This window comes from Mytilus trossulus, chromosome 5, assembly GCF_036588685.1.
Source record: "Mytilus trossulus isolate FHL-02 chromosome 5, PNRI_Mtr1.1.1.hap1, whole genome shotgun sequence".
In the NCBI taxonomy this organism is placed as follows: Eukaryota; Metazoa; Mollusca; class Bivalvia; order Mytilida; family Mytilidae; genus Mytilus; species Mytilus trossulus.
Genome location: NC_086377.1, coordinates 11,419,171 through 11,432,408, shown reverse-complemented (window position 1 = coordinate 11,432,408; position 13,238 = coordinate 11,419,171). Strand labels below are relative to the sequence as shown.

General features: G+C 33.2%; 1 protein-coding gene across 1 annotated transcript; it reads right to left on the bottom strand.

Moving 5' to 3' along the window:
* Nucleotides 1-451: 451 nt before the first annotated feature.
* On the bottom strand, nt 452-13,006 carry LOC134719415 (uncharacterized). Its single transcript, XM_063582415.1, has 2 exons — nt 12,902-13,006; nt 452-1,362 (listed from the first exon to the last, which is right to left on the bottom strand). The coding sequence occupies exons 1-2, from the start codon at nt 12,964-12,966 to the stop codon at nt 639-641; spliced, it is 789 nt and encodes a 262-aa protein (XP_063438485.1). The 5' UTR covers nt 12,967-13,006; the 3' UTR covers nt 452-638.
* Between the last annotated feature and the right edge of the window lie 232 nt (nt 13,007-13,238).

Below are 13,238 nucleotides of genomic sequence, written 5' to 3'. Positions count from 1 at the left end.
ATTCTTACAAATAGTTTGATCTCACCTCTAGTAGACCTCTACCCTATGAAGGAGTATATGACCATTCTATTCTTGGCAATGTTGACCTAAACTTCTAAACCTCTAACCTATGACCAAACGTCAATGAAAATGTTGACCTGAAATGATTGGATATCTATACTGATTGACCTTGACCTGACTGATAATTGTGGTGATCCATTTTGACAGTTTCACATGTGTTGGATAAAAAGAACAGTGGTTACAAAAAGACACACACACACTCTTTATAAATTTCCAAGTTCAGTAAATTAAACATTAAAAACTTTCATTTAAATTACAACAAAATAATTTCATTAAACTTTAATGATTTAAAAATAGCCAAAATTATAAAAAAAATATTTTGAAGTTTGAAGAAATGGTGTAATTTAGCAATGAATGAAACTCTTTCAAAAATAAACTGAATGACCATAAATGAAAACAAAAAAAATCAAGTTTCAAAAATTAACTTTTCTAAACATTTTTTTTTAAACTAAAACAAAAATTTATACTTTTCCAATCTTTTTTTTCAAACTAAAGCAAAAATTTAAACATTTCCAATTTTACTTTTTTAAAGAAAATATACAAAATGTATATGTATTTACCAAAAATTAACAAAAAAATTAGACAGCTGAGACAGTTTGGTATGAAGTAACAAGGCAGCCTAGCACTCTAGCCACCTGTCTCCACCCAGCAAACCTCCCAGCTGCCTCAGGGACAGGAGCAACATCAACCACTGGAGCAGGGATCACCTCCCAGTCCAAAGGAACACCTACATCATTACCTATAACAACATACGGTGTGACTGGAGTGGCTGGAACCTCAACATCTTCAGGACCATACCAGACAGTCTCTTCAGCGTGGTTGGTTGTTGCATCCTCATCCACTACCTCCTCGAACACAACAGTCTCCTCCTCTGTTGGCAGGAAAGACACAGTCTCCTCCAGGAACCAGTCGGCTGGGTCCTCCACCTTTGTGTCTATACCACACAGCACAGACAGCTCGATGACCTCTTCCTCCTCCAGAGTTGACTCCAGAACCGAGAGCTCCTTGCCAGCTATCTCAACCTCGACTATATCATCCTCGTCATCAGCAATTTGAATAGCTGCTTCAGGAACCATGACAGAGAATAATCGTGCCCGAGGTACAATAACTGCTTCGAAATGTTCAGGTTGATCATTTCTTGGCAGCTCAGGAGACGCAACTGGAACAAGTACTGGTTCTGGCTCCAACCCTAAAAGACGACGAGAGCATCGTGGTGCCTCTAGTTGTGGAGCCACATAGCCGTATGGCATACCAACTCGTCGGAGACGCCTGTTCATCTGGTTGTCCACGTATTTCCTCACACTGAAATATAATATATTGAATATAATACATAATCTGCTTTCCCACTTTTTTTTAACATAACATTCACATGTCAAATTGATTATGAAACAAGGTCATTGAGATACTGTAAATTCAGAAATTATTACATTTTTAAGAAAGTACCAATTCATCCATTTAAAAAAAAAAATCACAAATTCTGAATTTACAGTGACAAAGAAAATAAATAGAAATTGTTCACTGTTTCAGAAAATAAGATTTCATAGTTCAAGGAGCAAGTAAGGTAAAGGTCTTTTTTCAAATTTCCGTGCATGTTTAAAAAACAGGCAGAAAAACTAGTTGAGAAATCGTCCTGTTTTCCAACTCATTTTAGACAATTGACCGTTTCAGAATCTAATGCATTCTGGGTAATACTTTCAAAAGTGTAGACCAAAGTGTCTTCATTGGTTAAAAACATCCAAACAACTGAAATTTAACCAATGATGTGACGATATTTCACTTTGGTGTACGAACAATTAGATTACCCATAGTTCTTTAGATTCTGAAAAGGCGAATTGAAAACAGAGCCTGAGAGCTCTACATACTAAATATCAAAGTCAGAAAGGTCAATTTGATGTTTAAAGTTCTAGTCTTTTGTCAACATACCAGTTATATTATCTCCTATCTAATATACTGAGTGCCAATGAAAACGCAACACTTTTGTTTTTCAAAAAAATCTTATAATTTTTATTTTATTTATATTAGAACTTTGTATAGTTGGTTAAAAATGACTTTTAAGACAATTTTCGACATTTTTACGGTTGAGTGATTTTTGGAACAAATGCGAAGTAAGGGTTATTTTGAGCGGACATAAGCCGAGTTCACCGCTTTTCAACATACGCACCATTTTCACGATTTTGTCATTAAAAGCTTGGCTAATGTCATGAATTTTCCCGCCCTTATTGTTAGGTGACGGCAATAAACATCGGAGTAGATGCCAGGACTTTCTGACAACCAGCAACATGCAGTATTGGGCATGATCCAATGAAGCCTTTCACAGCATACATTTACGAAAAGACTGAAGTTGTAGCCTCTACAATAACCCAAATCTTCCACAAATTCAACAAAAACGGATCATTTAATGATAAGCCACATCCCAGGGTACAAAAAGCAAGAAACGATCAGCCAGACTGATACATTTGGCCATAAACATATCCGATATTGACTCTGGTGGCTGTACAAAGGTCACGAGAGTCCAATGGTGGTCACAGTAGATCCTTTGGAGCAATTTCAGTAAAGCACCATTTGCGCAGAGATTGTTAAAGAGCACCAAAGTCTTTCCTTAGTGACATCTAAGCGGCCGTCAGGCGTAAACATCAAATTCTGTAGACCAAAAATCATTCATTATGTACCAAAAACCGCCAGTGGTGGTTACAAAGACATTTGACACCCATCGTGGCCAAAGGTCATGTGTTTCGCCGAGTTTGGTCCGGTCGAGCAAATTTTGCATCAGATAAGACATGGTTTAGACGATGAAAACCACACCAATACCATAAAGTCAGCTTGAGTTTGCTTTGCGGAACAAGTGGAATAATATTCCTCGAGATCACATTAAATGTCCGGGATGATCAATTCCACGGCGCTGTCGAGAATGCGCTGCACAACGGGGTTGTAACATGTTTTGTTAGGACTGTGAGTTGATGATTCGACATTGGATGTTTCGTATACCTATAGCTTCTGAAAGATGACAACGAAACATTTTTGTTTGATATCGATCTATTGTAAGAATTGTTAATTTTCAAGAACAATTTATTTTGAAAGATTATCATTTCTAATATAAATTTTATTTTTGAAAAACCAAGTGTTGCGTTTTCATTGGCACTCAGTATATTAACAAGTTTTCATTCAAGTTTGTGGCAAGTCCCAATTTGTCTTACTTATGATGTCATGAAAACACTTGTACCACATGTGGAGCAGGATCTGCTTACCCTTCCGGAGCACCTGAGATCACCCCTAGTTTTTGGTGGGGTTCCTGTTGCTTATTCTTTAGTTTTCTATGTTGTGTCATGTGTACTATTGTTTGTTTGTCTTTTTTTTATTTTTTGCCATGGTGTTGTCAGTTTATTTTCCATTTATGAGTTTGACTGTCCCTCTGGTATCTTTCTTCCCTCTTTTGTACATAAATTTTCACAAAAATTGACATATTTCATTAATCTGGTAATTGATTTAGCTATAATTATAAGCTGATACATGTATTTATCCACTCGAGGCAGCTAAATTTTCAATTTAAAATGTGAGGCTCGCCCGAGCATTTTAAACATTTAAAATTTAACTGTCAAGAGTGCACTGGATAAATATCATTTGTTTGGAAAGAATATTCATGTTATTTTTTGCATATTTATGTTTTTTTGCTAACACAATTATTCATTTTTATTTTAGTACACAGCTGTATCCTGCATTTGTTTGGAAAGAGTATTCATGTTAATTCTATTTCCAGTTTTGACCACTGGCCAGAACATTTCTTTCCCAAAACCTTCCAACCCACCTACATCTTAAAAAATCTTTAATCCTGTGATGTTCATTGTTTTTACTTCATAATGTTACAGTCTTAATCAGGCTATTCTACAAAACTGTTTCATATTTTATCATCTTGGACTTTCAGAGATATAACACTTCAGCATAGGATTTTGTTGTTTTTGAAGGTCATATGTAAAAAGAGACCTATTACCGGTGAATTACGTTTGCGCGCATTACCATAACATTTGCGCGCAAAAATCATTACGTTTGCGCGCAGCTTTTGATTACAATTGCGCGCATTTTTTGACAGGTAAACTCGGGTAAAATACAGGTAATAATAATTATTTATTTATAATTTGTTCAATTTTTTACAAGTATAAGTACGCATTCCGTTAGTCTTAGTGCCCTGCTCACCAACGATGAGATGGAAGTGGGATTTCGAGCAAGATAAGTCCGTTTTATTATGCACAAGCACTAAATCCTAGAAATATGTACATATAAAAATGTTAAAATGATGAAACATAGCTTATCTTAAAGGTAAAAGTATTGATAAATTCATTAAACTTTACATGTCTGTACGTGCAGAAACTCCATGTATATCGCTATTCGTTGAAACACTTTTCTCTTTTAAACATTCGCAATGAAGTTACTGTTACATGTATGCTTTAAGCTATACTTCGGAGTTTATAGTGATCACTTTTAGTATATAATTAGTTAGAATTCAAGATGAACAATATATAATTTGAATTAAGAAATATTTTCAAAATTAATATTTTATAGTCATATTTATTATGAAAATAAAAAAATATATAGTGAATTATAATTTAGGTGAATTTTTATTTATATTTTTACCTGAGTTTACCTGTAAAATGAATGCGCGCAAATGTAATCAAAAGCTGCGCGCAAACATAAAACATTTTAATCCCCAAATGCGCGCAAACGTAGTGCGCCCCCTATTACATGTATTAATAGTCCAGCTATCTTTATTCTAAGGTGTTAATATTTGTATTAATGGCAATCATACCATTTATTTCTAGATAATATAAAAAAAATGGCTGGAAAAACATTCAGGAACCTTTATTTAAGCATTCTTTAACATTTCCAATTCTGATCATACAGCTGTTCATGAGGCAAACATTTTAAAGGGGAACCACATGATAAAAATACTGTTTTATCCACACAATTACTCATCAGAGGCAATCTAATCAAAACATTTGGAGAACCAAACAAGGAAGTTTAACTGCTAACTTTAAAATTCTAATATGCTAATGTAGCTGGGGATTTATTTATTTTAGTGGGTATCAATTTTCATGTATTAAGGAAAACTTGCTTTTTCATGGATATTTGATTTCTTGGTTTTTCCCGAGTCTTTTCAGGCAAACCCTATAGAAAATTTGTAATTTGTTGAACATTTGAATGTGTGGTACAATGGTAGCTACAAAACCACAAAAACTTGTATCCAACGAATAATACTGAATCCACAGTATACACAATATTTACTTAGGGAGCTACCATTTGATTTTTATCGGGGGGCTAGGATGAAAAATTTTGTCCTGCATTTTTTTTTTTAGTTGTAATCTCTGTCCTGCCTTTTTATTTTTCACTCTATCCGGTCCTGCTTTGTTTTAAAAGTTTATCCTGACTTTTTTTACATAAATTGTCATCCTGACTTTTTTTTTTGCAAGTGTCTCATCCTGCCTTTTTTTTTTACTCAAAACTCCTGTCCTGCCTATTTTTTTTTAATTTCATCCTAGCCCCACCATAAAAATCAAATGGTAGCTGCCTTATAATTGACAGAAAAAGAAGGGGAGTCTCTTACTATACATGAAATTTGTAAGTTTAATGGTAATTCTAAAACTTGAAAAAAAGGTTTTAACTGTCAAAAAAATAAGTGTCGTTTTTCAGAAAAATCCTTTTAAAATCAAGGGGAGATAATTGTATTAAAATTTACAGGACAAATTGAATTCTTGAAAAAAAGTAAGGCATGTGACCCCTATCGTCTTTTTATTTGTTATTTTTCTGTGCAATTTATAAAAATTTGTAAGGGTTCCGCGGCACCCAGTGTCTCGCCTACTTTTGCTGTAACTCCCAGGCTCAACGAAAATGAGGAAAATAATCAATAAAAATATTCCTCTTGATACTATCTTTTGATTGTAAGAAGCTTCTGTCCAAGTTTGGTAAAAAATTCAGGATAGTTTATGAATCGAATAAATGTTTGAAAACTTTAACTGCAGACTGTGTGTAATGTGAACTGGAAGAAAGTCAAGTACAAATTTAAAATAGTTTAAGAAAGTCATTAAATTTAAAAAAAAAATTAACCACAGAGTGAATGTGTTGTTTCCTGGCAGATAATCTAAGTCCATTTAAAAGTATAATATGGAAAAAATGAATTAATTTTTTTTACAAAATTTACTTCTGGATACTATCTTATGATCATAAACAAGCTTTTGTCCAAGTTTGGTACAAACCCAGGATAGTTAAAGAAAGTTATTAAAATTTTCAAAACTTTAACTACAGAGTGAATGTTATGTTTCCCCACAGAAAAAAATAAGTCCATTTATAAATAAAATACAGAAAAAATGGAATTTTATTTTTACAAAATTCACTTCTGGATACTATTTTATGATCATAAACAAGCTTTTGTCCAAGTTTGGTAAAAATCCAGCATAGTTTAAAAAGATATTCAAATTTTAAAAACTTTAACCACAGAGTGAATGTAATGTTTCCCCACAGAAAAAACTAAGTCCATTTATAAATAAAATACAAAAAAAATGGAATTTTATTTTTACAAAATTTACTTCTAGATACTATCTTATGATCATACACAAGCTTCTGTCCAAGTTTGGTATAAATCCAGTATAGTTTAAGAAAGTTATTAAATTTTCAAAAACTTTAACCACAGAGTGAATATTTGTGGACGCCGCCTACGACGGAATGTAGGATCGCTTAGTCTCGCTTTTTCGACTAAAGTCGAAGGCTCGACAAAAATGAAATACTCTCATTGAATCATTACCAATTCTATTGTTAAATGTTTCCTCTATAAGGGAATAAAATGCTTCGCTGAGAACAACTAGGTATACACCTGCAGATGTCCAACCCTGAACAGTTGGGGCAAAAATGGAAATAATATTCAAGCTTGATACAGGTCTAAATTTAGATTGTAATTAAATATTTGACATGTTATAGGTTTTTGAATAAATGCAGTCAAAGAACTTGAAATTGGTTATAATGAATTGAATTTATATTCAATTAAAGATTTCTTGCTGTTGTGTAATACACTGTGCTGTTTTTAAGTTAATGTCCATATGTTGATGAAGGATGGACAGACGGACGGACAATGGTATACCATAATACGTCCTGTAAATGGGCTTATAAAAATTAAGTTTCCCCTATATAGAAAAAATAGTTGATTTTTTTAATTTCATTTAATGTATCTTGGGGAACAGGTCTATCTTCAGCATATCAATAAAAAAAATAATGGGTGAACAACAATGAAACAGCAACACTACAAAACAAATAACTTAACCTCTGGAGGTCAACAGTTGTTGATTTCAAAACAGATAAGTATCTTTAATTTACATGATATTTTTTCTGCTTATACATGTACAAAGGCATTGTAACACAAAACTTCTACATATGCCTGAGTAAAGTCCCCTTAAGCTTGTACCCAAGACCTTGACTAAAATTAATTTGGCTTGTTAAATGTTCACAATGTTAACTTTGACCCTTTGAAAAAAATATAAATAGAGTTGTGTTATAAGCATGCTCATGTTATGCCCCTAGCATACGTCAATAGATATAAACATCTCACCAAATTTTCAGTAAAGTTGATGGAATCATTTTTGAGTGATTGTCCGAAAACTGGAAAATCTCCCTTTTTTTGAGGATAAAACTTCATAACATGGAAATGAAAAATCTAAAATTTATAAAAATCAAATGTTCAATGTTTCTGGCAGAAAAACTAAGTCCATTTATAAGTAAAATGCGCAAAAAATGGAATTTTATTTTTACAAAATTTACTTCTAAAATACTTTTTTATGATCATATGATAATTAACAAGAAATATATGAGCTTCTATTCAGTGTCTCAACAATAGCTCACCTGACCAATATAAGATTTTTAAAACAAAAATTTCTACTTTTGCCAGCGATTTTGAATTGTCTAGCTTTTTACATACAGTTTTTACCGCAAACCACTAAAATCAGAATGAGATCCTTACGAAGATATCTTTTAATTCATGAGGTCCTTTGTAATACAGAAGTACAGTTTGGGGCGTTTCTGTTTATGCATGCTTCTGCAAACTTTACAGGTTGCAAGTGAGAAACATATATTGATACAGAGGTATTAAATAATGATACAAATTAATAAACTAACCTTTTGCTTGACCCAGTATTTCTATCTTTCATTAAGAACTAGAGGCTCTCAAGAGCCTGTGTTTTTTTAACTTGGTCTATGTGCATATTAAACAATGGACACAGATAAATTCATGACAAAATTGTGTTTTGGTGATCATGATGTGTTTGTAGATCTTACTTTACTGGACATTCTTCTTGCTACAATTATCTCTATCTATAATGAACTTGGCCCAGTAATTACTGTGGAAAATATATTCAAAATTTACAAAAATTTATGAAAATTGTTAAAAAATGACTATAAAGGGCAATAACTCCTTAAGGGGTAAACTGATAATTTTGGTCATGTTGACTTATTTGTAGATCTTACTTTGCTGAACATTATTACTGTTTACAGTTTATCTCGATCTATTATAATATTCTAGATAATAACCAAAAACTGCAAAATTTCCTTAAAATTACTTATTCAGGGGCAGTAACCCAACAACAGGTTGTCTGTTTTGTTTGAAAATTTCAGGGCAGATAGATCTTGACCTGGTAAACAATTATCCGCCGTCAGATTTGCTTTTTATGCTTTGGTTTTAGAGATATGAGCTAAAATGTACATTTCGCCCCTATGTACTCTTTTTTAGCAATGGCAGCCATTTTGGTTGGTTGGCAGGGTCACGCCACACATTTTCAAAGCTAGATACCCGAATGATGATTGTGGCTAAGTTTGGTTAAATTTAGCCCGTAGTTTTGGAGAAGATTTCATATAAGAATACTAAAATTTTAGAAAAATGGTTAAAAATTTACTATAAAGGGCAATAACTCCTTAATGGGTCAACTGACAATTTTGGTCATGCCGACTTATTTGTAGATCTTACTTTGCTGAACATTATTGCTGTTTACAGTTTATCTCTATCTATAATAATATTCAAGATAATAAGCAAAAACTACAAAATTTCCCTAAAATTACTAATTCAGGGGCAGCAACCCAACAACCTGTTGTCCGATTTGTCTGAAAATTTCAGGGCAGATAGATCTTGACCTGATAAACAATTTTGTTTCTTTTCAGATTTGCTCTAAATGCTTTGGTTTTGAGTTATAAGCCAAAAACTGCATTTTACCCCTATGTTCTATTTTTAGCCATGGAGGCCATCTTGGTTGGTTGGCCAGGTCACCGGACACATTTTGCAACATAAATACCCCAATTATGATTGTGGCCAAGTTTGGTTTAATTTGGCCCTGTAGTTTCAGGAGAAGATTTTTGTAAAAGTTAACAACGACGGACGCAAAGTGATGGGAAAAGCTCACTTGGCCCTTAGGGCCAGGTGAGCTAAAAATCTAACCTGGTCTGTTTCCTTGGCCGTGCAATGATGAAATAACCAACCCAATCATGGGTAGGGCACTTTCACCTTCTTTGTGAGAAGTGAGTTAGGGATGTTATGGAACTGTGATCAAAGAAATTGTTTATAAAAACCACAACTACAATATATCAATTGTTTTACTTTAACTGCCAAAAGCCTATGATATTTGTCATTAAACGTAGTACCGCGTTTGACACCTTTCTTTGAAGTATAATAAATTTAAGAACTGATAAATAAAGTTTATAAGTTATCACGTTGTAATTAAAACAGATGCAATGGGACGCCATCAATTTTCGTTGTCTGTTCAGATACTTTATTGAGCTAAGGACAACCCATGTTTTGCAAATCTTAGGGAGGGAGCAAACGTCTGCCATGCCCCAGCCTAAATCCGCCCTTGATTTGACACTTCTGTTTTGTACATTTCACGATCAGGAGATTTTTAATTTACTGGTAGTCAAATACAAACTAATTTACTGGTAGTCAAATACAAACTTATAACCCCATCAAAGTATCGTATTATACATAAATTTCAAGAAAATCAACCAAAAACTAACCAAAAAGAGACTCAATTTTGCGGAGTTATCTCACCTTCCAATTTTAATTTCCATATGAAATTAAAAGTGCTGATTTTGAGTTGTCTTCAAGTTAGATTTGATGGGACTATATTCTCAGTGTATTATAAAGGGTAAAATGCTATAGGACATTTTCTGTTGCAATTAGTTTGAGGTTAAATCTTAGTTTGACTGGACTATTAATCCATACAATGGCTTCCAGTTTGATGTGTAAAAATTAGCTGGCAAAATAAGGCATACCTGTCAACTGACCCGTATCCTGCGGATGTGACCCAAGATTTTTACAATTCTGAGGGATCACCCAGGATTTCAGAAAATGACCCTGCATTTCGTAGCCTTGAAATTGATTTCATGAGTGATTTTCCTTTAAAATACCGCCAATTCGTAGTTCTTCCATGAAAAGGTAGTTCAGCTAGCTTAGTCCGAGATTACTCTGATGTCCAACGGCTGTTTTGCCAGACAAGCTGGGGCAGTGGGACATCCCAGAGTCCCGATAAAGGTCCTATCCCCCCTCTGATAAGGAGATAATTTTGACGAAGTTGAATACAGACTCCATTTTTGTACTTACAAATTCCTTTTTAGAAGACAAAAGTTGTCACAGTTTTATGCAGTTCTTTCTGAGCTTTTTATATTTTTTATATACTTTACATTCATGGGTCATAAAGTTTTAGAAACTAATTATTGGATTAAGTCAATATTTCTGTGTAAAATATTTTTCATTCAACATGAATTGACAAGTTATTATTAAGGAAGACAACCCATGAAACATTCACTTTTATATTGGTTCACAAATCATAAAATTAGACTAGTTAAAGTAATATTTTGTTTAAAGGGGAGACAACAAATGAAACTTACAAATCAAGTCCCCTTATTTTCTAGTCCTTTATGTCTGAAATTCCTTTAAATCTTTGAAAACATTTTGTTAAACATTTGTACTTTTATACTGTCAAATTGTAACCTATATTGCTTCTTCAATTAAATATCTACATCATAGAAGAAGTATGATAGTGAAAACATGTCAAAACTTTTTTCTCTCACTCAATACTGCCTACACATTAGTAATAAATGCTTTTTTTGGTGAGGCTGGGTGGATTTGTCGAATAAGTTCAGAAGTCTTAACGGTGGTAAAATAGATTTGTAAATTTTGTCTCTGTTTTGAGGTGTTTTTTTTTATCTTTTTTAAAAACACCGAAGAGTGTCTACCTTAATTTAAAGGTGTTGGTTATAACAGTTTTTAGAAATCCAATTCAGTAGAGATTAAACCACAGGACATACAAGTCAAGACTCAAAGTGAACAAAACGAAATATTTTTGGATTAGGTTATCTAAGGTTCTTTTTTTCTATTATTTAAAAGGTGCTCTTTTCTAAGTTTAGCTTATCATATTTAATTAGAGTGGATTGGGAAACAAGTTGTTGCAACTGATATTAATCCCTTTCCACTTTGCAGATGCGAGTGCTGTCGTGTGGTGGCATCCCTTTATTTAAAAAGGGGACAGAATTAAGGACAGTAGCTTGTTAAGGTATTTTTTGAATTTGAAGCAAAATAGAAGGTCAAATAAAAAGTGTGGGCACTGCCAAGATATATAACACTATATTACAAAGTTCACATGATTTTGTTTTTTTATCTCAGTTTTACCAATATATATTAATAAGGAGAAGTGGTATGAATGCTCATTAGATAACTAATCACCAGAGTTTAAATGAAATATACAAGTGGATATGTAAATCAAGTATAGGCCACCATATGCTTTCTAAAGCTAGACTCACACCACAAATGTTGATTATTCTTTTGTTTATCAAGTTATGACAAAGTTGACAATTTGAAATAGCTTCAATTCACTTTTTGAACCTCAGGTCCCACTTACTTTGGTTGTGGCTACATAGAGTTATCCTCATCTGTCATACTGTTATTCCCCAAATGAACAATTAGACATTTTTTTTATTCTAAATGCTTTCACATATTGATCTGATTTTTAGTATGCGAGCTAGTCTACTACCACAAGTCATAGATCATAAATTTGCTAAAGAAATTACTGATGTCACATTACACATGACAACATTTTATGGACGATCCAGGATCTTAAAAGTGGACATGCTTTGGCAGAAAACAATTATTAGACTGCTTTTGGGCAAAGAAAAAATCTGACAAAGTTGAGTGAAGATATTATGGTAGGACACATTTGGCGAAAAGAAATTGTACATGTTTGGTCTAGATACCATCTTGTGGACACATTGCAGGGAAATGAACAAGTTTGAGACTGTTACATGTATATATATGGATAACTTTTTTGACCAGGAACACGTGAAGCTATTATCTGGCAAAATACAACACTAAACAAAATACAAAGGTCTCCTTTTCTAGTGGAACTTAACCTGAGAATGACCATGGTCCAAACTTACAGTACAGGGTATCCTGTGTTATCTGACAAACTGGGGGACCAGGACAAAAATGTCAGATTAAGTAGTGTGTTGGAATACTCTGGGTTTTTCTGCTAGGATCGGCATAATTTGGACCTTAGGACAATGTGTCAGTTAAAGCAGGATGTAGTAATACTCAGGTGTGGGATAAGTCAGATTACACTGTATATAGTATGCGTGTTCCTCTAGGGAGTTTATTTTGAACCCTTGAACTATGTATCAAGAGACCTTGCATACAGTGTAGCACTCATTTCAGCTTGTCACAATAAATGTACGATTATCTATTGGTCAGTACCATTTCTTACTTGTTTTACTAATTCATTGAGACATTTTTCTATGTTTCTATGAAAAGAGATTATAATATTATATAACTTACCGTGGAGCAACTGGAGGTAGGCTGTTCCCCTCAATTTCTGTTACTACTCTTGCGTTGATTGCCATGATGATAGTTTATATTCTCTTTGTATTCTCTATATGTGGGCTGAAAACAAAAATTGAAACCAATGGTGAGAATTTGTCAACGAAAAAATACAATCTTAAAATTAAATATGAAACAATCCTTAAATGTAACCATGGTAACCACTTATTTATCATTGTTAAGTTTTTACTTTTTTAAACCAATTTATTGACTGTTCATCCCAACTAAAAATAATTTTCTAACCCTCCACCACCCTATAAAATTGATAAAAATACGTAATTTTCTCAAAACCCAA